This window comes from Centruroides vittatus, unplaced genomic scaffold, assembly GCF_030686945.1.
Source record: "Centruroides vittatus isolate TY-2023 unplaced genomic scaffold, ASM3068694v2 scaffold_769, whole genome shotgun sequence".
Classification (NCBI taxonomy): domain Eukaryota; kingdom Metazoa; phylum Arthropoda; class Arachnida; order Scorpiones; family Buthidae; genus Centruroides; species Centruroides vittatus.
The window spans coordinates 2,430,200-2,458,105 of NW_027122717.1; the positions used below are offsets into that span (position 1 = coordinate 2,430,200).

A 27,906-nucleotide genomic window follows, 5' to 3' on the forward strand; every position below is an offset into this window, starting at 1 on the left:
TTCGTGTGTGACGTCTAAGAAATGTTGAACATGCGAACGTAATTTTCTGTGATCAATGACTAGAAACAATATAAATAATTAATGAGATTTTATTAATTTATTTCAAGACTTGATTTGAAATTAGCTTCTGAAATAATTAAAAATAAAACAAACAGACGAAGGAAGTTATTATTAATAATTTCTTAGATGTTGCTGAATTAGTTTCCTCGATTCTTTAATTGAAAATAATTGTATTCGGTATAATTAAAGCTCCGAATTCATAGCTTACCACTCCGGTTCTATTGATGAGTGCCCCAAAAAAAAACCAAGAAAAAAATAGTCAGGTATCCATTCAAGCTCTTTTTCAAGTGGTAACGTAGGATACTGATCTATAACCGTGACAAATAACCCGAGAATATTCTAGAGAAGAGAAATAAATGGATAAAAAGACGGGTGTTGACCAAAGCGTGGGTCTAGCCAATTAATCATTCCAAACTAAACGATGGTAAGTCAGACTCTATAGTATAATAAGTAATTATTAAAATCTACCTTCTATTAAATAAATTTTTATGATACGATGCTTATATTTTAAATTTAGTTATAAAAGAAAATAATTATTTCGAACATAATTCTGTACTATACGAAACAAGACAGACAGAGGCATGCTGCAATTTTTACGTCACGGCTGGCATATGTATTGGACGAATGCCACGAATCGGATGAGTGATTTTTCGTTAGAATTGCGACATTTAAAAATAATATCAAAACTCGAATAGAGAAGTTGAAGAATTTCAACATAGGGTCTTTAATTCTCAATGGCACTGGAAGAATTCACGGCGAGTAATACTTGATGCCGTGATTTCTCTAGTGCTGTAGAGGAAGAGGGACTAAGAGCAACTTAGAACTTTTTGACGAATTTGTAGACATCATTGGAGCATATCTCCTGCATATGCTATTCATCCTGTGATGTGGACACTTCAGTGATTAAGTTAATGCGTCGCACGCCGACCATTCCCTTTCTTGTAGATTTTTATCGTTCTGCGAAGCTTTTGTTTTATTTATTCTTTTATTTCCTGAAGCCAACATAAAAAAAAAAGAAACAAGAAAACTTCTCCGTTCTTTGGCACTGGCACATTTTTGTGTTTTTATTTTACGACAAAAATTGTGATAGTGTCGAGCAACAAGAGGAGACATAACCTACTTGATCATCCATCTCGAATGAACTGCTCTGATTCGACTTCAAAAAAAAGGAAATTGTCCTGAAGGAAATAGTTCCATCAACAAATTCTTCCAACGGATGATTAATTCTCATTTTCGTAAACTGCCTTTGTGAATTTTTACACATTTCTTCTTGATGAAGGCTGCTTAAAGAGCGTAGAAGGGATATACACTTGGCTAACTTCCATTGCATGGATCGTTCCACACTGATTATCATTCGTAAACAGAAACTGTAAATCTTCTATATTTAATGCAAAACTCGATTATATATATGTATATATGATTTAATTTTTTAAAAACAAAATTACAAAATTCTTTGCCATATTCACGAATGGTAGGCGAAGTCATAATTATGTAATTTGTACGGATGAGAAATGTCATTCATGACTTTCAAAACAGGGAGGAAATACAGTCGAATGGATCCATTCCTTTATTCTTTTGCGTGATATGGTAAAAACTATTTCAAGTATGACGTTGCTCTTATAACTGAATGTGTTAGATGATAATTTCACTGCTATACTTTTTATATTATAAATCTGATCCAATATTTTAATAATTTAAAATTATATTTACCTTTATATTCATGTTTTCATGTCAGAAAAATTTTGGAAATATATCTATTTCGTCTTGGAATTGTTTTTCTTTGTGTACTTTTATAGTCGTAAATTTATTTTATATATTTTATGCACTGTTTTAGTTCAAAATTATATACATATCTGGTGGCCAAAAGTCAGTTAACCATGTACATCGCTCGAACAATACCTTGTTTATCAAAGAATATTAAAAGAACAGTTATAATTTAATTTATTAGTAATAAGGGGCACCATTTTTAAAAGTATACACGTTCGTCGAAATTTATAGTTGTTTGGTATAGTACGAATGTATTGTTTATCACATTAAAGTTGCAATAACTTTCATGAATAGATCTACACTGTTTTGCAATTTCTTTCATGCATAAAAATGTAGAAGTGTTTTAGTTTACATAGACACTTCCTCAACATCTAGAAAAACTTTTATTTACATTATAGAAACTGTAGCTGAGTTATACACATTACCATTATAGAAAGCAAAACACTCTAATAGTTAAATGTATAATCGTTATTGATATTTTATGTTTTTAATTATAATTTAATATGGATTTCTCAATACCAAAACTTAATTTCCGAACGAAAATGTTACGAAATTTATATAAAAATAAGGAATGAAGTCATCAATCTTGTTACCTTCATTCTTCTCAGCATGTTTATATTTACATGGCATTTATATATTTTAAATTAATTGAATGTATTTTAATTTTAATTTTCTCCATTTTATTTTAGATATTTTAATTTTTTGTAGAATATTTTTATATATAATTATCGAAAGGATTTTCCAGATAAATATAAACATTTTTTGGATTCGAGGAATGATAAGATAATTTTTCCTCAATTTTTTTTTTTTTAATTAATGATTGATTGTGACTGTGACCATAGACTACAACATATAACAGACCCTTTTCCTCTACCAAACAAGTAAAAATGTGAGGCTCTAAGTTATAGTCTCATAACGCAAGATCCATGTTTAGCTTACGTGCAAATCATAAATTATTTCTTTAATATTTTAACAGATAATCTAAGGTATATTTTATAAATAATAATATTTAAAATTTGGAAAACTTCTAAGAAACACAACTTGCCATGCAAATTTCTAAAATCTGTTTTCGGTCTTAATTAAATTGGTTATTGCAAAGATAGAGAGGGGATCTACATGTAAATTAAACAAGCTATTGTATCGGCTTAGGGCCTCGTGTTTTTAAGTTCATTATTATTTAGTGGAAAGGAAAGCTTAAGGCTACAACAAATCTAAATCCGGTCATACAAAGATATTTGGAGTATTTTTAAATTTAAGTATCCATCAATTAAATAATTGAAAGCATAAAAAAATTCAGTTAAAAGTTTGATAGTGTATGTTTTATTAGGTTAGTTACCTATAACCTAAAGTACAATTTAAAAAAAAATTAAAACATAAACAACGAAGTAATTAACCTACTTTACATGTATCCAAATAGCTCTTAATTTATTACTTTTTGATCCAAATAACTATTAATACAATAAAACAACACTTTTTAACACAATTATTCTTAACATTGGCCTACAATTCTTGATGTTTAAAACCCCAAAAACGTTTTTTAGGAGTTTTGTATATCAGTAAACTTGCGAAAAACTCAAATTTTTTGAGATATAAAGAATAATTGATATAAACTAGTGCCTTGGATTCAACGAGTCAAATGGATCAATAAGCTGCAGCTAAGGAATCATATTTTTTTTTTATATGTGTCATTATCTGGTGTAAAAGAAAGGTCTATTATAGGTTATAACTTAGTGCCATAACAAATATCTCGGAATGTTCTGATATAGACCTTTTTTACTTCGAATTTCTGTAATAAAGAAGATAAGATAGTTGTATATTAAAATATAGTAATAACTTAAAACTAAATAATCTAAAGTTTTTTAAATAATTAAGCTTATTTAAATGAAAATTTGGGTTGTTTTGGTTCTGTCGAATGTCGCTTTATATGAAATTTTCGGGTATTTTTCGTGTTTGTCGTATATATGTATATCATCATTTCATTAAATTCCGCAATATAAAATGGACGAGTGTTAAAAATCATAATTTTGACTTTAATAAATGATAATACAGTCGATCCTCCAATAACGACCGAACAAACTGCCACCTCTAAACGGCGATCTTTTTTTCAGGAACGTTTCTTTTTAAAAATCATACAAAATAATCTCCGAACATCGGCCATTATTTTATTGTTTCCGTCAGTGTCTGTTGTTCAGAGATTTGACTGTATTAAAACAATTTTAGTGATTTAATCCAAAAGAATATGAAAATTTCGGGTATTTATAGTGTCGATTCGAAAGTTATTTTAATATATATTTATCAAAGTTATAAGTATTTATGTATTAATTTTTGTCTTAAAAACATTAATTACACAATATAGCTCATTCGAGACATTTTAAATCGATGTCGATGAGAAAAGTCACTATAAATACAAATCGATCGTAACCCTTTTTAGAAAATGTAAACTTATAAATAATTCAGAAATCAAAATAAAAAATAATATATTTGTAATATAAAACTTTGATTATAAGATTATTTTCTGTAATTGTTTTTTTAAATGTATCCGTTTTAGTTTTGTCGTTCGTCGCTAGAGGACGGTAAGTTACAGTGGTGCTTATGCTTATCTGTATAGTTGTGTTCCTGTTGAAATCAGTTCTGTCAATTAAATAAAAGAAAAATAATAAATAATTTGTATTTATCGAAAGGATTTTTCTCAAATTATTAATTATTTTTATGTGACGCTGAATTGTTTAATCTTATCATTATTTCCCCAAGTATTGCTCAGGGAAAGAATATATATAAGATGGCTACAGAAGATGAGTTTGTGGAGCCTATTAGTAATAAGGAAAAGGTAAATGCTACTTATATTTAATTTCCTTAATTATGTATTTAATTAAAAAATAAAAGTAATTACATTTATCCTTTTATTACATCTAAAAGTATTGATTCAATTATTTATATCACTCTAAACATTGGTTGGAATTAACTTTAAGTACTTTAAGTGCATGTGTACATATATAAATACATTAATGAATGACCTAAAGGTAACTCCTACCAAATATTCTCTATATACATATGCATACAATATTCTATATATTTTAAGACATTAAAGCAATATGTATTTGAAAATGAGTAAATTTTTAAATGAATTTAATCATATAATTCATTTAATAAAAGACTGGTGAACTGTGTGGCTGTCAAAAACTTGTGGGGAGCTTGAGGTCTTTTTTGCTCCTTAATATGCTCCTTTTGCTTTTTTTTCCTTGAATAAATGAAACATGCAAAATGTCTGTTTATTAATAAAATGCAGTCTTAAGGATTTTATTAGTAAAAATAACATTAATGTATATGGGTGGGGGTAGGAAGTACTACGGTGTGGGAAAAATTTTCCGACTTTCCCCTCTTGACCGCCGTGGCGACCCGATTGTACCGTGTGCTCGGCGATATAATTTACATTTGATTAATGTTTAGACGAATAGTAGATTTATATAGCTTCCAAAAAATTATATTTGTAATAATGTTCTCTATTTGATTTATAAAAAATTGAGTAGTAATTTTAAGAAGATTATAGATATCATCTGCAAGAAAATAGAGCATGGTTTGTTTCTATTAAATAAATTCAACTTATATTTTAGCCAGCATTGCTAAAGAGTAAATAACACTCACCACGCTGGATTAATGATAATGCCGCACTTGAAACCAATTACAGTGTGGTAATGAAAAAACGAACATTTATTTTTTTGTTGTTTCATTACCACACCATAATTGGTTCCAAGTGTGTTGTTAAATTCAACTCTTGGTAAGATTAGTTATAATTAATTAATATTTAATTTACACAAATTATTCCTTCTTTAGCTATTGGTTTGACTTAGATTTGTTATTACTTATTGATTGTAGAGAGCAATATAGTGGTAAATTGTAAGTGTTTTATATAATGTGTAGTGGGTGATCTTAAAGTCTTTCGATGTAGCAAGTGTTTGTAAATAAATGCATATTAGTAATAAATATTGGTACATTCATGCTTAAGCAAAGACCAAAATTTTAAAAAGTTTCTTACTAAATTAACGTGTAAAACCTAGTTTGATGTTGTATTAAAAAAAATTAAGAAAATTTTGTTCTTGGCACTGCAAATGGCTGCTATGACAAAAGGACTTCTGGATCACTCAATATATACAGAATGTGATATTTATAAAATTCAGAATTAAACATTTAATTTAAGGGGTTTATTTGGAAAAATTAACATTGTACATAGAAAATTCATAAACTTTTAAAACATTCTGGATTAAATATAAAACAAATAATATATTTAAGCTACTTCTTATATATTGTGTAAAGTATTTAAAATTTATGTGAGGAAAGAGAGTATTAGAAATGCATACTAGAAAAATTTTATTATGAATCTAAAACATAAATAAAATCTCAAATATTTGATTTTGTAACTTTTGTCATTTTGAAGAAAATTTATGAAATATTGACAATTTTATGTCAAATTTTAAAAATAACATGTTTAAATATAAATTATAATAGCTCTTGAAAACAGGAACATATTTAATTTTAATTACAAATTCTTTCAATGTAAGATTCTAATCTTTAGAGAAAATGAATGGTTATTAACTTTATATTAACAGTTGCTATAATGAAATTTCTTTAAATAAAAGAAACAATCAATTAAATATAGTATTTAACCATAAAGCAGTTTTAGTATTTAATCTGATTAATAAATGTTACAATCTATCTAAATAAGGAATTTTGTATTATTGTATATATTCATACTCATATATTGTACTTACTGGATTAATAGGATAAAAAACACACCTTTAACAATCTGGCAAATAAAATTTATTAAAATAAAAACCTTTTTGATCATTTTTAACCGATCTTCCTCAGTTACCATAAAATAGAACATGAAAATAATTAAATATGCTGATAAAATTTTATATATATCAGACAATGTGTATTTTATATTTGTTTATCCTCTAATAAGTTAATTTTTTCTAAATTTTATATTTTAAATTAAAAATATTAAATAGAATATTTTTATAAAATATGCAATACTGTGATTTATAAAATTAAAATCAGCCTAGAGTATGATGAGGAATTCTACTTTGCTTCTTAAAATTAAAAAAACAAACAAAATAATAAATGAATAAACAGAAACAAAGTAGTTTCCTCCTCACAAAACTTTTGCATAAAATTAATTGCATAACAATGCTAATTTAATATACAAATGTTAGCCAGCACAAAACTCATAATAACAAGTACATTTGGCTTTTTAAAAATATTGTCAGATTCTTACATTTTATATATATATATATATATATATATATATATAATTTTAAAATATTTAAAGGATATTTTGAATTATTTTATATAGATTAGTGTATAAGAACCTAATGATATTCAACAAAAGTCTGTGAGAAGTGCTTCTGGTCCTTTTAACATGTAAGAGAATGCACTGGTCACTTGTGATAATAGACTCATAAATTACTGCTGATAGAAGTTCATCTAATCTAATCAAGATAAATGAGATCAGAAGGGAAAAAGTTGTGTCATTGATAAAAAGGAAAGAGACCTTATGATATAAATAAATTAATTGGAATTAAATAAATTTTATTGTTATGATTAAGTGTGAAATCTTCACTTAAATGGTATTTTCGTTAGTCATTATGGTACACATTTGTTAGTCATTTTGTTAGTCATTATGGTATATTACATTTTGTTATATTGATTAATGCTGTTTGCTATTCATATAAATCTAGCACTAGATTACAATTATAAGTTTAAATCAATACTATAAATATTTTGTAAAAATAAGAATTTTTTTTATACCATTCAGTAGTATTATAATTATAAAATTCCAATATTTAGTTTGAATTAAAATATATATTAAAAATAAGTTTAATTGTAATCAAATTGACAGTTACGTAAAATAAGCAAAGAAAATATATAATATGGTAACTGCTTTCAAACTTAAAGCATTTTTCTGCATTTATTAGTATCATATATTCTTTAAAATGATTTTTTAAATATTAATATATATGACAAATGCATATTTGATAAATAATTATATTAAATGATATATAAACAATGCATTATTGTGATATGAAAATTATTGCATTATCTTATTTAAATAAAACTAAATCTGTTAAAGCAATTTTTGAAAATTGTCTTTTCTTGAATTTACAAAAAATAAAAATTCTAGCAAAATTAAGTTTTTATATAAAAATTAGATTCATTAAGAATTCAGCAATAGCTGCAGAACAGCTTTAGTAATTTGAATTTCTAGTGATCAGAACAACTTAAACTAGTTTTATATTAATTCAGAGCATGCAGACATACTATCAGTAGTACATTTGTAGTAGCACAAGGTTAGGTTTTCTCCTATTACTTTTTATTAACTGTGTTTTAATGCATTATGTGGCAAACTTTTGTGTTGTATGTATTATAAATGATAGGATACATATAAAATGTGGCAAAGCAAATGTCATCTTGTCTTATTTTATTGAGATTATAAAGACTGTATTTTGATGTTATCTAATAGAAGGTTTACATTACCAGTTTTTAGCATTTAAAAGTTGATTTAGAGTAAACATTTTTTTTCAAAAGGCATTTTATTTTAACTCTTTTATTAATTTTATTTTTAATAACTTATGTTAGAAAGAAGTTTAATTTGAACAAAATTTTTGAGGATGTCGGTAAGGAATGAGTGTACAAAATAATGTCTTTTTAGATGAATCTTTTTTTTTTTTTTGATTAATTATCTTTAACATCTGAAAACAATACTTTATCAGATAAAATTTCTATTATATAAACATGATGTGTCAATTACTTATGCTTGAAAAAGTTATTTTTATTTTGATGTTATCCTTTGATTAAAAGACATTTGTGAAATGTAAATCATTTTTTCTTTTTTTGTTTGTTTGACTTTGAAAATGTTTTTTATTTTCAAAAAAGAATATATTAAAAATAATATATAGTATATAATATAAAGCATTTTTAGATACATAACAAAAATTTTTTTAGAGTTCTCGCTTATTCCAACCAAAGTTTCCTTTCATCAGTTTTCTATTTTTGGTGATGAAATTCAGTATGTTCTGCATGTAACGAATAATAATATGTTATCAAAATTGTAGAAAATACAAGTTATGTCAGTAATAACAAGATAAATTGCAGCAGTTGTACGTAAGTAAAATTGCATATAAAAGCTTAATAACAGTTGTCATTGGATGATTTACTATAATTTTGTCTTATATAACTACATTGTTAAAAAATAATTGTTATGTAAATATATTTTATTTATAAATCTATCATGTTTTAGTTTGATTAATATATTAATATAATTCAGATATTTATAAAATGGTTTAAAAGTGATAATTGTTTAAAAGATGCATGATGATAAAAAATTATTCTTTAGAGAAAAATTTTACATTAATTACAGGTTTGACCTGCAAGAATTTTTGATAAAACTAGTAAATCAGCATTAATGTAACCTGAATTTTTAACTGAACTATTCTGAAAAAATTTAATCTAGTTTTTTAGGTTAAGAAATGACATTTTAAACCTAGAACTGAAATACGTAAGAATTCATATACAGTTTATGGCATTTTAATGATAAATGAAACATGCAATGCCATAATGTTATAAATTCCATTTTTCTCTAAATATGTTTTATTGAAGAATTGAATTCTAAACAATGTTTTCTGATGCAAAAAAATATTGTGGTGATATTGACACTGTAAGTGGCTGTATTTTGAAGTTGAATTTATATGAAGTCTTAATGTTTTTAAAGTGCCAAAGTGCAAGTCATGTGACTTTTGTCACTTAAAACTTTACAGTATCTATTTACATCATTTTAATATTCCGGAGAATTTGTAATCTGGTGAGTTTTTTTACTATATTGTAGAATTGAAATGAATTCATTCACTAAAAAATTTTTTTTACCTCTCCTGAAAAGTTTGTTTTTTGGCATTTATAACATTATGGCATTGCATGCTTCAAATATTGTATTGATCTTGCTATGAAAGTTTAATCATGAATATTTTAATTATCATAAAAATATTTGTATAAAAAAAAAACAAGCTTAAAATTTACATTAATTAGAATGAACACTTTGAAGAAGTAAAATAAAATTTTTAAAAATTATTCTTAATTTAGTTCATAATTTAAATTTAATGTGTTCTCTATGATGTGAATGAATTTTGTTATAATTCTTTGAATTTTAAAGATACTGATATTATATTTTAAAACTTTCATTAGATACGAATAGTAACGGAATTTATGTTGCGGGCTCCACCAGGAGAATTCAATGAAGTGTTTAATGGTATGGATAGATGGTGAATTTAAATATTTTTAATTTATCTAAATTTATTATTACTTTTTTTTACTTATAATTTTTAAAATGTCTGTCTATAATAAATTTTCTGTGTGTGTGTGTGTGTATGTGTGTACTGTACATACAAAAAAAAATCTATCTTGCAGTAAAATAAACAATTTATTTTGTATTAATATTTCATTTATATTTTCATTAAACAACATTTATTTAATGAAAATATAAATGAAATATTAATACAAAATAAATTGTTTATTTAAAAATAAAATCTTATGAAATAATTAAAATATTATTAAATCATTTTATTGGGTTGTTCGGAAAGTTCGTAGCGATTTTTGATTGCCGACAGTTGAGACACCGATTGACGCAAAAATGATTAGAATTGTACAAACCAATGAATATTACGATAAATGACCTTGAGACGCGTCCGTTACAAAAAAACCGTTAAGATTATTCAAATAGCGTTTAATTTGGCTCATTGCAAAAATGGATGCGAACAACGTGCATTATCGACACTTGTTTCTTTTCTTTTTTCGTAAACGCAAAAATGCTGTACAAACAGCAAAAAAGATATGTGATGTTTATGGTGGGAGTGCTGTATCAGAATCAACTGTTCGAAAGTGGTTTGCAAAATTTAAAACGGGTAATTTCAGCCTTGAAGATGCTCCTCGCTCAGGAAGACCTGTTATTGAAGAGGACCAGATCAAAGCATTATTGGATGAAAACCCTCATTACACAAGTCGAGAGATTGCAGACATAGTGAAGTCATCAAACAGTACTGTATTTCAACATCTAAAGAAGCTCGGATACGTGAATCGTTATGACATTTGGATACCTCACGACTTAACGGAAAAAAACTTACTGGATCGCATCTCCATTTGTGATTCTCTTGAAAGACGAAATGAAAATGACCCTTTTCTGAAGCGTTTAGTGACAGGTGATGAAAAGTGGATCATTTATAACAACATCAGCCGAAAACGATCGTGGGGTAAGAAAAATGAATCACCATTAAAAACTCCAAAGGCCGGTCTTCATCCAAAGAAGGTCATGCTCACTGTCTGGTGGGATTGGAAAGGAATCCTGTACTATGAGCTGCTTCCACAGAATCAAACAATTGATTCTGATAAGTATTGTTCCCAATTGGATAAGCTGAACATGGCAATTAAAGAAAAACGTCCGGAACTGGCCAATAGAAAAGGCATTGTGTTTCACCAAGATAATGCCAGACCTCACATGTCTTTACGAATATGCCAAAAATTATTGGAACTAGGCTGGGATGTTTTACCCCACCCCCCTTACTCACCCGACCTTGCCCTGTCGAACTACCATTTGTTCCGTTCTCTACAAAATTCCCTTTATGATAAAAACTTTGATACTTTGGAAGCTTGCAAAAACCACGTGGATCAGTTTTTCGCGGAAAAAACTGGAAAGTTCTACGAAGAGGGTATCATGAAGCTGCCCCATAGATGGCAACACGTCATTAAAAACAATGGTGCATACATAATGGAATAAAAGTATATTTTTAGTATTAAAACAATTTCTTTTATTTCTCTTAAAAATCGCTACGAACTTTTCGAACAACCCAATATATAGTATTATGTTATTAATACAGGTGTATGCTGCATAATGACAAGGATACATTCTGAGAAATACTGTACATTGATTATCAAATGAATGTCATAGAGTGTACATAGAGAAAACTATGTGGTTTTATGTCTCATAGGAGACATAAAATCATATGCAGTGCTTTTTTTCTAAGAAAAATTACTGTTGTAACACCTATATTGTGACTGGACTTATAGAATTATTTTTACTGATCAACTGCTTTACTGGCTACTGACATGTTTTAATGCTATCTGCCAGTTTGTTCCAGCCAAAAATTAGTCTTTATAAAATAATAATGAGTACTTATGTATATAAACATAGGAAAGATACAATCAGCTACAAATTTTTCAGTGCCATTATAATCTTTTGGAATCTGTATTATATATGTGATCCCATATCCTTATATGAATATATCAATATTATTAATAATTCATGGTATTTTGGAAGAAGGTTGAATTTATAAATTTTATTACATACAGCATGAGCTTTTTAATATAGAAAGTAACTACCGTATATCTCGGCATATAAGATGACCTTCAGATAAGACAAGGTATAAATTTTCGTCAAAGTTTTATAGTTTTAGCATATATCTGTCCTATAAGACGACCCCCAAACTATCAATGGCCTATGAATGTAGTTTAGATCAGCGATCATCATCTGAATTATAATACTGTATAGTGTATACGGAATTATGTCCTATTTGTAATTTTTTGAATGAACAAATTTTATTTTCTTGCATCTGGCAGCACTGCCTTGTGATTGTTGCCAACATTCACACTGATTCGGTATTCGGGTAATGACCGTGACTATTCACAAAAACATCGTATGGGCTATCCTATTTTATGCACATACCCTACTCTCTACTAGTAAATAATTACAGTTGTCTGTTTTTTATAATGGTTTTAATTTATATAAATTTCAGTCTAATTTATTTTGTATCTGTCCTATAAGACGACCTCGGATTTTGGGAGTCTTTATGATTCAACTATCATCTTATTTGCCGAGATATACAGTAAAATGTCATTTATGCTTTGAGAGAGAATGAGAGCAATAGATACAGATCAAACTATTTATTAAAACTTAAATTCTTAAGTTTTAATAAATTGTTTAATTTTCTCATGCATTCTGACTTTCATTTAATTACAATTATTATTTGACAAATAACAAAAATTCTTTAAGATGCATCTTAAATGGATTTTATTTTAAACTTCTTTATGTTTAAATAAAAAAAACTGCATCTTAAATGGTTTTTGTTGTTTGTTGAATTTTAAGTGCAGCTAGAGAAGAGTTATTATTTGGCAAAATGTAAATCATATCTTTCATACACAAACTTTAACTTTACAATTATTTTATATATATATGCATGATATGTATGTATAAAAAATGCATATATATATTTGTTTTAACATAACATTTTACAGAAATATTCAATAAATTACATAAAATATTTTAAATATAGTTTTTAATTTGTTTTTGTACCATTTGTGTTGAAATACCTCTTGTCTAATAATAGCTTTATTTTAAGGAATAGTTAAATATACAGGGTGTCCCAAAGTCTCCATACAGTGATGCAAATCAAGCTTACCAGTGCTGAATAAATAAAACCATTGAACACTGGTAGTTGGTCATTGGTTCAATACCTGACCAATGGGCTGACCACCATGCAGTGTTCTGGGTTTTCTTCATGTGTCTAACACCTAAACAGAATCCAGTTTTTACATAGGAAGTCCTGCTCGAAGTTACCCCATTGGCAGATCACCCATGTGTTCAGTTGCCTTACTCCATCAATCCACTGACACAAGTCTTAATGCTGACATTTTAATGTTTTGTGAATAAAGTTACATTTCAACTTTATATGTATGGAAACTTTTGGGACACACTGTATAATTATTTTACAGAAAATTGAAATTTAGCTCTTCTTTCAAAATAATTATATAAAGGATTCCATGCCAACCTTATGGGAAGTGGGTCCTGGTTGATTTAGCTTAATCTTTGATATTTTGTTCTAGTGGATCTGATCAAAAGTCTACATAGGGACACAGTCAAAAAAGAAATAATTTTTGAGTTATTTGCATCCAAATGCAATAACAGTATAATTCAAGCATGTGTTGTCAAGCCCTAAATCTCTTGTTTCAAAATGTAATGATATGTTCCACACAGTTACTTTTCTATTGTAATCAAGCCTTGGCATAGTAACGCTTGAAAAAGAGTGCCCATGAATCATGTGAACTGAATCAGCATGAGAAGAATCAAATTCTTTGCCAAACAAGACAAACAGGCAAAAAGTCAGCAATGTGCCAAACATCAATAACATCTGAAAACATATATTGTGTGTTCAGAGATAAAGGTTTTTACATAACAGACAGTAGTTGGTTTGATTAGAGGTGTGGTATTTTATTAATATAATAACAAGTACATACCTGGATTAGGTATAAATTAAATGTTTTTGACATACTATAACAGAAATATATTGTCAATAATTTTCTTATGACTGACTTTGTTAAACCAACAAGATGCAAGCCAAACATGTAGCCAATCAGAGAAAAGCAATGGTAATTGCAACTATATTATACTGCAAGAGATGTTTCTCAACTCAATTTATACTATTAAAATGTAGTTGCTGAGCTTTGAAATTGTAATTGACACTTCAGTCCATAATTTGAGTTATAGAGGTTTTGAGAGAAAATTATATGAGGTAAACATGGAAAATTATTCAATTTATACTGAAAATGTAGGGAAAATTTTGAAATAAACATGTATGAGATAGACAGGTTCAACTGTACAGTCAAACCTGTTTTTATGCGGGGGATAGGGACCGCATTAAAAAAAACGCATTAAAAAAAAATCTCACGAAACTTCACGAATGGCTGTAAATAATAGTTTTCGCGACACAATTAAAAAACATTTTTTTATGCGGTCAACAGGGACCGCATAAAAAAAGTCTCACATAGAAAATAACTCAAAACCATACGAAATAGAATTTATTGACAACAGATGTCAGCACTTGACTGCATCGTCTGGTCTATCGTCTGTTTTACATATTTTTGTCCAGGTGGTGTTTTGTTGACTTAAAAAGTAAATTATTTCATTTTTCGCATATTCATGCAATAATATTACTATAATAAGTGCATTTATGCTATAATAAGTTTATTTAGCTATAATAAGTCAACGTAAGACATGACGAATCGCACGAGACTAGTCGCCAACTATACCGCACAAATTAAAAATTTGCATTAAAAAAATCGCACAAATAAAAATCGCACATAAAAAGAGCGCATAAAAACAGGTTTGACTGTATATGTGATACACACTTAAGTATGTAATACATTTACCATAAACATACTTATAGCAAATTATGTATGAAAGTATACTTGTACCTGTGCCTATATAAATATGTACAGTACATGCATGCATATATATATGTGTGAAAAAAGCCTTTGGCATTAGTGCATATTGTTAGTTTGAGTTTAATATAAACATTGCTGTTTCTTAGCAGACCTTCTGCATAGATTTATACAGAAAACAATTTTCCAATTCTTCTGGATGAAAGATATCCAAAATTTGTATGACATTCATATTGATCATTATAATATTTGTTAGTCAACAGTTTTATTTTGTTACTTTCTTCCTTTCAAGTTATGACCATCAGCTGCCAATAGCTTCATTTTTAAAATGTAAAGTTTTTATGCAAATACAAGCTGTTATGTTAATACTGTTATGCTTACTACTTATAAACTAGTAAGTATAATAGAAAAATACCAATGCACAAATTCACTATTATTTCAGTGGATAATTAAAACAATTCTGGAATTAGTAATGTATTTGATAATTTTTAACACCTTACAAAACAACTTCCTTCTACTGATGATGATAACAGATTTTTGCCTAAAGCAAAGAGCAGTTTTTATATTACTTGACATTTATTCATATTATTATGGTTACTATTATATGCTATATATTAATTATGTACCTAAAAAAAGATAAAGAGAATGAAATAAACTGGAAGGAATAACATAAAACAATATCCAATTTGTTATTTTTATCCAATTATTATACAGGATTTTTAATATTAAATATAGCATTTTTTTGCTGTTTTCATTCATGTATACATTGTTTTTTTACAACAATTTTTTCCATTAAAATTATTTTGCTAATGTGATTATCTTGATGTAATAGTATTGATTTTGATGTAAAATTTAATTGTACTATGTAATAGGGTAGATGTACCAGTTTTGGCCAGTGTAGTACCAGTTCTGGCCAGAAAACAAATTTAACTTAAAAATATAATCACAAATGAAACAAACTTTTATTGTTAACTGTGTGAACAGTTAACAATAAAAGTTTGTTTCATTGGACAGATTTGAATATGTGGTGATTATATTTTTAAGTTAAATTTGTTTTCTGGCCAGAACTGGTACACTGGCCAAAACTGGTACATCTACCCTAATGACAATTATGAATTATATTTTTTACAATACTTGCAACAACAAGCATTATAATTTTGAATATAGTTTATAAAAATAATTGTTATACTTTGTACTTAAAATTGTTTTTATATTAATTTTTTTTTTAAATCTGAAAATACAAAAATAAAACAAATGATATGTAGAATATTATTAATTTACATATCAAAAATATATATATAAACAATGTTTTGTCTCTTAATTTATCATGTATATTTTTTTTTTATTTTAAACAATTAACAAATATCCGTTGTTATTAGATTGAAAAATATCTTCTTAAATAAAGTGTCAACTGTTTTAGCATTAGAACAAAACAATGTTTCATTTACTTGGTTTATCTAATTTGATCTTGGCACGTTGTAAGTGTCTTAATGGCTTTTGAGATCAAGATAAACCTTGTATGCATATGCACATTGAAGTTGAAAATACATTTGGCTACGTAATCAATTATATGTAGTCAACATTGCAATCAGGAAGACAAAAATATACAATTTGATAAAAACAGCTGTGAATTTTGTGATTCAGTAAGATAAGAAGTGTTACAGATTGTAAATATTTTGTACAAATCTTTTATTTTTTTAAATGTAATGAATGGCTGATGTTAATACATATGTTTTATCAATAAAAGGAAAAGATTTTTTAAAAATTTAAGTTTATTCACAGTAATAAAAGTAACAACATGAATAAATAAATAAAATATTTGATTTTTGTTTTTTTGCATATACATCCATAATTCATTTACGAGATTCCAAAATATTTTTGTTATGAAAATAATGATTTTAGAATTACAACAGTAAATTACAACTACAGGTATCCCTCGTACAACACAGTACTTCTACAACATGGTTTCATTCCAATCCAATTTGAAAATTGGGGAAATTCCTCATACGACTTGACTTCCAGTTTTGGATTTTTGTAAGTTTATTATAGATTTATCATATTATATAAAATTATAATTTATCTTGTAACTAGAAGTTGTGTTGTATATTCTAACATGATTTTGGAAATCTTCCGTACAAAATTTCATAATTTTAAATGTGAACTTTGTTATTTGATATTTTTTATTCAAGTAAGCACATGCTTTTGTCTCAAATTTGCCCATGGATTTTAAAATATTGAAATTTTCAAGTTATTAAACCTTTTCCTCAGGTTTACTTTAATGAAAACTAATAGGACAAGGAAGAAAAAATTGTACTAACCTTTCTATCAACCTGGTGTCATTGTCATTGCTTTCAAACTTTAGCCCTTAAAACTATCACTGTGTTTTATTTTCATAGGTTAATCTTCATATTTAGTAAAGTTTATTCAAACATTTTTAAGTAAGTTTATCAAATTTGTTTTTTAACTACAGGTAAGCAATTATTCATAAAATGACAAACAAGATACGGCAGTATCTTGATACTCGAACAATTCGGTATTTGAACACAAATTCAAGAAAAAAGTCACTTGGTACTCAACCAAACAAGTGCGACACGATAGAACAAATTTTCGATGAATAACATTTTATTTTTATTTTATCATCCGTAAAAATATTTTATGATAAAAATGGAAACTATGAAAATGTTGGTGATACTTCTGATCAAGATTAACAAAAAAGCTGAAATGACAACAATATTTTGTAAAAAGACAATGTCCTTTTTTAACTAAAATTAATATTAATGTATAATACTGTACTTTTAATTATGATTGTTAATTAATTATTGATTGCTTTTAAATTTAATACACATATTTCCTCTTAGTTACAAAAAAGAATAGTATACTTTTGCTATGAATTGGGTTTCGGAAGATGTTTATATGTTATACGTTTGCTAACATCTGGAATGTAATCCTACGTTTTGCATTAGTCCTTTGTTCGTATAGCACAGATTCACATAACATGGCACTTTTTTGGAACATAACTACCATGTTATACAAGGGATACCTGTATTTTATATTGTTTGCATTTTTTTTATTTTTACATTTTTGATAAGCAATTGTTTATTTTACTAAATAAATAATTTTTTTAAATTTATTGTGTTTGTGTTTTTTGGATGATGTTACTTCATATACAGAGTAAATCAGATCTTTCGATTAAAATTACACCATGCCTATATTTAAGAGACAGCAAGTAACTGCCTTGCCCAAGATGATAGGTCAGTCCCTGTAGACAAGTAAGAATACAAAACTTTTTACAAAAGATTTTCAGTATGTAGCTACAGTGACCAATTTACAGCACACAAGCTGCATGCAGTTCTAGACGTTTATTACAACTCCTGTATAAGTTATATGCAGTATGTATATAACTTATATAAAATACAGAATGTGATAAAGAATGAGGCCCTTATATTTTTGATACGTGATATATGACTTCTGTCATGACAAGGTTTAGCCAGCCCTGGTGTATACTGTACAGTGCATTTGCTATAGTTTTATATGTTGCTGTTTATTGTCTGCACTTTGAAACAAACAATGCTTCAATAATTTTAAATAACAAATGGTCTAGACCTAAAAACCTGCATAAACAAACATCACAAAACCCGATAAATTTGTAAAGCCAAACAACCACCAGATTACTTATTTATTTAATAAATATTAATTTAATTTTAATTATTAAATTTAATAAGAGATGGTTCCTAATACCTTCTTGTAGTAATAAATTACTTAGTAATTAATTAATTATAATTGCAGGAAAATAACCCAATGTAATCCAGTGATTGTTTGGCTTAAAAACTTGCAATGCCAAATTTATAATATTTCAAGGAAAGAAAAAAAGAACAATAAAATAGTTTGGGTTTAAACCCAAAATTATTATGGAAAAGACCAAAAATCAATGACTTCAGAGGTTTTCACTTTATACCAGGTATGGTCAAACCTTGTCACAAAATCAAAATTATGCAAGAGCCCTTATTCTTTTAGAACAGTTATTTATATTATATATATATATATATTGGGTTGGGGAAAAAGAAATCCATTATTTTTACATTTATTTCAAGACTTTATTTAATGTGGTTTGGATTGTCCGATTTAGGTCAAATATGCACTGTTTTGTTTTATAATTTGTTGCCATTTTAAAGGTAACTTCAGAATGCCCCTCTCATAGAAGCCCTGGTCCCTATTGGCAAAAAACTCAACTAGGCGATTTTTACAATCTTCTCTTGATGCCAATTTTTTATCACTAAGGAAGTTTTGCAATGATAAAAAACATGGTAATTGCTTGGTGCCAGGTCCAGACTATAAGGTGGATGCATCAAAACTTCCCTACCAAACTCCCGGAGTTTCTGGCGAGTCACTATAGACGTGTGTGGCCTGGTGTTGTCCTGATGTAAAACAACACCTCTCCTGTTGGCCAATTCTGGCCACTTCTGGTTAATCGCTAGCTTCCAAAGGTTTAATTGTTGACAGTAGAGGTCCGAATTTAATGTTTGACCATATGGAAGCAGCTCATAGTAGATGATTCCTTTACAGTCCCACCAAATGCACAACAAAACCTTCCTGGCCATTATTCCTGGTTTGGCCACCATTTGAGCCGCTTCACTGTGCTTTGACCATGCTCGTTTTCGCACAATATTGTCATATGTGACCCATTTCTCATCCCCAGTCACCATCCATTTAAGAAATGGGTCGATTTCGTTCCATTTGGCCAAGGCTTCGCAGATGGAAATTCGATCCATCATGTTTTTTGTGTCAATTCATGTGGCAACCAAACATCAAGCTTCTTTTTGAATCCAGCTTTATGCAGATAGTTTAAAACTGTTTTGTGGTCAATCTTTAGCTCCTGGGCGATGCTACAACTGCTAACATGCTGGCCCATTTCAATCATTTCCATGATTTTATCGACATTTTTGATGATGGGCCTACCTATACGAGGTGCATCTTTAACATTGAAATTACCAGAATAGAATTGACGAAACCAAAATTGTGCATAATTGGCTGTGACAGTATCAGGACCATAAACATCATTCACAATTTCAGCCGCCTGGCTTGCATTTTCACCTTTATCAAAGCAAAATTGTGAAACATACCAAATTTTCTCTTTGGTAACTTCTATCTTTTACACCCTATAACTAACAACTAAATCGACCAATCAAAAAACTGTAACAGAATTTTTTTTATTACGGAATGTCACTTTTCCAATGAGCACAAGTTTGAACTTGTTTGATCAATACTTTACAAGATATATATCACTACAGCCATCTAGCAACAAAATAATGGATTTCTTTTTCCCCAATCTAATATATACTAAAATACTCTAATTATCACTGTTACTTTACTTGTACTTTATAACCAGTAAGAAAACTTCGAAAAATATTACATATGTATAAGTAGTATGTACCAAGTTTATAAAAAGAAATTGTGTAAGTATGCAGGCGTTATAATAATGATTTGTAAGAACTGCACTTTGACTATCATGGGTATAGACCAGGAGTAATCCAATCTTTTTAAATGAAAGGCAAAATAAAATGTGAAAGTGCATGTATGGGACCAAAATTTCTATTTTTTTTTTTTTTTTTACTTTTAGCTGGTCTGGTCAACGAATCAATTGCAATAGACTGTTTGATTCAAAAAGATGGTAAAAACAGTGAAGAAAAAACAAAGGGGCTAAATACAATGATACCTTATACTTTGAATGACTCTAATGTCAAGCACTTCACAGTTTCACATGCTAAATTTGACAAAAATGTGTAAGACAGGTTCTATTCATGCATAATAAAAAAAAAGGATCATATTTATATAAGCCTTTTCATCCCATATCTTGAGACTGTGTCCTCGCACATCACCGAAAGATTTCAAAAATTAAGATTTAATCTTCCAATAAAACCACAGCCGACTTTACACAGAATACTATGTAACAACAGACAAATTTACTATGATAGAAAAATCAGGCATTTACTTAATTTCCTTACAACACCAAAACAATGATGATAAAATGATATTAGGCCACAACTAGAAAATTGCAAAGCCATATAATAGAGCAAGGGTGCTCAGACTGTTTTCTATAAGAGCCCTAGTTACCTACCTGAAAGTATCAGGAGCCATACCTAATGTTCTTGGTATAAAAATGAATAAAAAAAATTTCAGAATCATAATGTATTTATTTTGACAATTTTTACATATTTAATCCTTTTTTTATTGGAGCAGTATTATAGGCCCACTCTAGAGCTTCCAGAAATATAGGTTTCACTATTTAATAATTTAAAAAATTAAATCTTAGCCATCAATATTTTTAAATTTTAGTTTTGACTATTGATTAAATAATAATTTGATAGTACACTATTTAAATCAAACACATTCATTCTAATTAGAACATATTAATGTTAATGTTAAAACTTATATCAATGTTCTAAAATTTGTTTTCATTTTGCCTGAAGAATAATTGCACTAGCAAGATATGTTATATTTATTTTTGTGTTTTACTCATTAAAACTTTATTAATTCCAATAGACGGTGCTGCTAAAATTTTATCTAATAAGAATTTGGTATGAGAAGATAATTATTTCCTTCATTATTGAAAACATTTCATCTTGATTTTATTCAAACAAATATGAAGAAAAAAATTTAAAATAAACATCTAAACAAAGAATACAATCTCATATTAGCAATAATGTGTTAAATTTCATAACTGCTAATTGTATAGATTTATCATGCCTTGCAGGTTAAAAGTGATGAAACAGAATCAGAGTTCTTGGTATAATCCTGAATGTATACATATTATATTAAAATATTTTAATATATATATTCAAAAATTAACATCTTGATAAATTAAACTTGCAAAATATATATATATATATATATATATTGCAAGTTTAATTTATCAAGATGTTAATTTTTGAATCTTCTGAAATTCACACAGATTCTATTATGTAGAGAGCTAGTTTATAAATAACTATTGCATTATCATTTATGTTGAACTTTTCTATAAAAAAAAATCTCTGAAGTTATTGATTTTCAGATGTACTGAGAATTTATGAACAGTGCATATTTGCTTTGAGATTTAGGTCAGGAATTTCAATCTTTTCCTCTATTGATTACATTTTTAATAATATGTGACAGGATGCAATTTCAACATATAAAAACAATTTTCAAACCAAAGATATTTATAATTAAAATTTCTATATTAATAATTTTATTTACTAAATTAAAAAATTTTTTTAAACTTATTTATATTAAAGCATTTACCTCTGACTATTTTACTTCTTTTAGACTATGCTTGTCCATTTGTTTAAAATTTTTTGTGTAGAACTGATATACTAAACTTATGTTAAAAGTAATATCTTATTCTAAAGCTATTGATTTTCATATAGAAAATCACTTGACTTGAGATGGATTTGTCTTTATGTAAAATACAAGCATTACTATATATTGATTTTTGGTAAAATGTGTACAAAAATTGTTTCTTATATTTAGATATTCGGGTCCTGCTCAATAATGATATGTTATTAAAGGAAGAAGCTATTGAGTAAGTGTACTATAATATACCTTTTCTGCTAATTGATGTCTTAAACAAATCTAATGTTAAATTTTCTCTTGTAGAGCCTGTGGAAAATATAACAAAGAGCAACTAATTCCTATTAGAATCGAAGGCCTACAACACAAAGTATTTATAAATTCAAATTAAATATTACATTTGTAAATTTTTTATTTAAAATTTCTGTGTATTGTATAGGTATTGCTTACTGAATATAATGAATTAGATAAAGGTTATTTTTATGATCCAAGGAGTGGAAAAGCATTTAAATATGATCATTTGCGAAAAGAAGTGTCTGATGTCCATCCTATGGAGAGTGATATGTATATAGAACCATGGCGTTCAGCATTAGAATCTTTATGGATAACATATACCCAAGATCATTATAAACATGGCACTTGTTCTGTGTTTGGTACCATTCAACACGGAGATATTGTTCTCATTGCATGTATTGAAGATCATCAGTTTCAACCAAAGAATTTTTGGTAAATGAATTACTATTTTAAAATATAAATGTTTTGTTTGTTTTATTTCATTTCTGTCAAATTACAGGAATGGACGTTGGCGATCCATTTGGACTATAACAATTCCTTCTGGATTAGGAGTAGCAGATATTAATGGATTAGTAAGAGTGCAGGTTTGTTATATTTATAGTTATATATTATCAAATTATAGTAAAATTTAAATTTTCAGAAGTTATTTTGAACTAGCAGATAAGCCCAGCGTTGCTCGGGCAAAAAGTAACAATAGCGAAGATTATTACATTATAGCCAATCTTACCCATTTTTACAGAATGCAAGAATTAGGTTCCACCTGTTTCCAGACTAATTAGAGAATTTTAGGTGGATCTAAAAATATGTTTGATTTCCCACAAAAACACAATAAACCGCATCTGCACCTGTAAATCTTGCATGTCACTTTCTCTTAACAGTCCCATTGGTAACACTTTCATTGTTAAGGAATACACTTATTTCATCCCCACATCCACTTCCTGTTCAGGTAGTAATACTTCAAAATGACCATTATATCCATTAAATCTTAGTCTGACCACCTTTGAAGTTTCCTTTCCAAAACAGCTATCTAATTTATGTACTATGTAAATTTCAAATTTACACACAAATAATTCCGACGTGCATATAATTCAACAGTGGACCATAAGTGTTCAATCGTCCCATCTCATTTTTATACTCCTCCACAGTTTTGTAAGGATTACTTGTTAGATGCTGCTGTAAATGTTCCAAATTCCTGCCACTCATCAGTCACATACGAAACGATCCTATTCCTTACTCTTATATGATCTGAGACTGTATTCAACGTACACTATGCTCAAAAACAGGCAATTACCATCTCCTTGTATAGGAATCAAAAAATGTGGTACCCTACTAAACCGCAGTTAAAAATAAAAAATTGCATCTAAAATAGTATAATAGGAAGCTGAGTTCTTCACGGTAAGCCTAAATCCTGTCCCTCTCTTCCGCAAGGGTAATTTCGGAAAACCCTTTCTTAGTGTATGTACCCTAATTGTGTACCAAATTTCAACTTCTTACTTCTAACCGTTTGTGCTCTGCGCTTATTATTATTATTATCATCGTCATCATCATCATCAACCCATCTCGATTATATTATAAGATTATAAATGAAATTGTATGTGGCACCATCTGCTGGAAGTTTCGCCCTTCAGAAATTTCTAGAGGGCAAAATTTCTAGCCCTTATATCTTCAACAGCACACCCTTCAGGTAAAAACGGGAACCTTCTTCATGGATGGGGGATAGAGGGGTACCACCATATAACCCTTGATCGTACTGGGACTCGTTTTTGAGTTTTAGCGGCACGCACATTGTACACTTACTTTTATAATGTATATTGATTATCAACTATTTGGCCGAGATTTGAAAAATACCTCATACTTCAAATTTAATTCATTCCAGGAGGCCATTCGAACTCCAAATAATTTGAAGTCCAAATCAATTTTTTCTATTAGAAATAATAGAAAGCTAATTAATCCATTACTACACTCTAAACAATACCCATTTCAATAAACTTAAAACTGCAAACACACAATCAAATGCCCTAATACTAAGTTAAAACATGAAAACAATAAATAATATATTTAAATACTGTATAATAAAATGAAAATTGCATTAACTGGTCGCACGGTGTTAACTTCAGCATCTTAAAATAGTTGCCAGATCTGCCACAAGTGTACAACTTTTATCACCTCAATTATCAATATTACAATCTTCCTCTTTGACTTTGTTGCCTCCACACAATTTCACAATGCCATGGTTAATAAATAAAGGTTATATTGGGTTGAACAGGCAGTTTCTGCATATTTTTGACAGCTGATTACTTAATATAGATGTGAAATTTAAGACATTATTGCTAATGTGAGATTGTATTCTTTGTTTAGAAGCTTATTTTAAAGTTTTTTTTCACATTTTGTTTGAATAAAATTAAGTTGTAATCTTGTGGGATAAAAAGCATATCAGACATATGCTTTCTGAGTTTTAGAAATGATATAATGCTATACAAACAGTAATAAAACAAAAATTGTAATGTATATGGGAAACATGCTTCTAGACTTTGAACATGTCAAATGTGTTTTAAAAAGTTCCGTTCTGAACTAAATATGAGAAATTTTGAACTAAAAAATGCAAAACATAGGAGGTGCTCAAAAGCTGTCAACAAAGAAATTGGAGGAGAAAAAGAAGAGGAAGAAATTGTTAAAAATCAATTAACAACACACAGTAATCAAGCACTGAAAACTTACAAGTGTAATGTAAGAGTGAGAGCAAGAGACAACTGAGTGTATAACAGATTGTGTTTATGCTTCAAGCTCATTTTCCCACTGCCTATGCAGTTCAAACTGAGACAAATTTTTATTGAATTTAGCATTCGAAGTTAGAGTTGTTTTAAGTATGAGGTACCACTCTATTTTCTAATTATCTGTCCTTGTAATAATAATTTAAGATCACAGTCATTTCTAGGATTGCACTTATAATATAACTGTTAATATCAAAACATAAACTTAGAAAATTAAAACATCTTTTAACTTTTGCTAAGTTAGAACAGCATTGTATCTTAAATTCTTGGATTTTCTTTCAGAACAAATGTTTTTAATTGTCAATAGAACTAGGATATGTACAGTACATACTCACATAATCACATAAATAGATGTGAAACCTTTTAAGTTCTAAAGACTGTTCCTGTAAAACCTTTTGTAAGCCAAATTGGCATAAAGTAAAGAAGTGATTATCATTAATTTATATTGGAAAAATTTTTGAGTGTTTACAGACTCAAAATTAACTTACTAATAGCTAATTGCTATTCACTAACACTATGTGCAAACTATGCCACATGCATTTTGTGCAACACCCTTTTGCACACTATGCATGTGCAAAACGGCATCGTCATTGCTTTTTCATGGTTTTGATATGACTTTCATTGACATCTAACAGCAATCCATATGTCGTTGTTTGTTGTTTTTGTTTGCAAATAAACATTTGTTTTGTGAGTAAAAAATTTTTGTGCTGGTGATTTTTCAAAATGTCAAATGTAATTGAGCAAAGAACATATATTAAATTTTGTTTTTGCAATGGAATTACTGCTACAAAAATATTGTTGGAAATGTTGAGAAAAGCCTTTGATGTGATAGAGTATAAAAAACAAGAGTTTTCAAGTGGTACAAGGTGTTCAAGGAAGGCAGAGAACATGTTGAATATTAACCATGCTCTGGTAGACTAGCCACTTCAACTGATGAACAACATGCTACTCAAGTCAGAAATTTGGTACTCAATGATTGTTGTTTAAATGCTTTCTCAAGGAAAATCATTCTTAAAATACATTAAGAATAATGAAACATGGATCTACGCTTTTCATGTCAAAACAGCTCAACAATCAAGTGAATGGCACTCAAAAGGTTAAACAAGACCAAAAAGATCACTCAAAGTCAGTCAAACATCAAGATCATGTTGATTGTTTTCGATTGTCATAGTATTGTGCATGATGAATTCCTTCCATCTGACTAAACTATCAAGAAACATTATTATTTGAGCATTTTGTGTCATTTGTTTGAAGGAATTTGTAGAAAATGATTTGATTTGTGGTGAGAAAATTTGTGGATTTTACACCACAATAATGCACCTGATTACAATGCTCTTGTTGTTTGTGAAATTTTGACCAAAAAATACAGCTCTGCAAGCTTCGTATTCACCTGATATAGCACCATGTGGTCACTAATCGACTAAAATTTCCTCTTTGTGTTCACTGTTTTGAGTTGATTGATGCCATAAAACAAAATTTGCTGCAAGTAATGAAGGGTTTTCACAAAAACATCATTAAAGCATGTTTCGAGGATCAGAAAATGTTGGTGTAAGTGCATTGCAGTGGGAGGAGATTACTTTGATTGGGATGAAATAAATTTTGATGAATAAATTCAAATCTTGGATTTTATTGAACCATTTCTGATACTTTTTGATCACAGAGGTAGTATTTAAATCAAAACATTTACTACCATTTTGTAAACATTGATTCTGTCTATGGATACTAAACTGCACTTAAATGAATCTTGTTGCCTGATTTCACTATACTGTACATGTATCATGTATTTCAATACTCTTTTATTTAATGTTAACACATTATGCTATTTGAGAGTTTGTATTTCTGATTTGCAAAGAATGTGAGGTCATGAGACTTCTGATCACAGCCTGATATTGAAACAAAATATATTTAATTTAAATTTCAGGCTGTAAGAAGCTGTAGCTGGATGGCATGAGCAGAAAGGTCATGAATGTGGGTGCATGAGCTCAGGTTGAAGGCTGATTTATCATTCATGATAGAAGTTGGTAGTTGCAAAAGGAGTAGGTAGTTGTAATGAACACAATAGAATGGAAAATACACAGACACACAGCAAGTCAGGTAGAACTGCTCAGAAACACACACAGCTTTCATTAACAGTGATGAAAAAAGCACCCTGTGTCCTTAAACACAGATTTTTATAGATTTGGTCTTTTGATTGAACATTCTAGTTGATCTTGATTAATCTTCTTCCTGATCCGATTGAACCTTCACTTGTTCTAAGTGTAATTAGAGATTGTCTCAATCACAAGAAAGGTTTAACATTGAATTAAGAATTAAATGCTGAATTTGATCCTAATCAGAGATGTTTGTTGATCTTGGGACCCTATTGTTATGAATTTGACACTGTATACCTCTTCTTGACAATAATTATTTCAAAGTTATTCAAAATTCCAAAGGTAAA

At 28.3% G+C, this 27,906-nt stretch overlaps 1 protein-coding gene across 1 annotated transcript in view; it reads left to right on the plus strand.

Moving 5' to 3' along the window:
• The first annotated feature begins 4,392 nt into the window (after nucleotides 1-4,392).
• Nucleotides 4,393-27,906, plus strand: part of LOC136989828 (F-actin-capping protein subunit alpha-like) — a 48,242-nt gene continuing 24,728 nt past the window's right edge. The window contains exons 1-6 of the mRNA XM_067288113.1: nucleotides 4,393-4,654; nucleotides 10,060-10,123; nucleotides 22,585-22,636; nucleotides 22,711-22,774; nucleotides 22,844-23,130; nucleotides 23,198-23,282. Of these exons, the coding sequence (XP_067144214.1) occupies nucleotides 4,607-4,654; nucleotides 10,060-10,123; nucleotides 22,585-22,636; nucleotides 22,711-22,774; nucleotides 22,844-23,130; nucleotides 23,198-23,282 (600 nt within the window). The 5' untranslated portion in view covers nucleotides 4,393-4,606. The remainder of the gene's footprint in view (nucleotides 4,655-10,059; nucleotides 10,124-22,584; nucleotides 22,637-22,710; nucleotides 22,775-22,843; nucleotides 23,131-23,197; nucleotides 23,283-27,906) is intronic.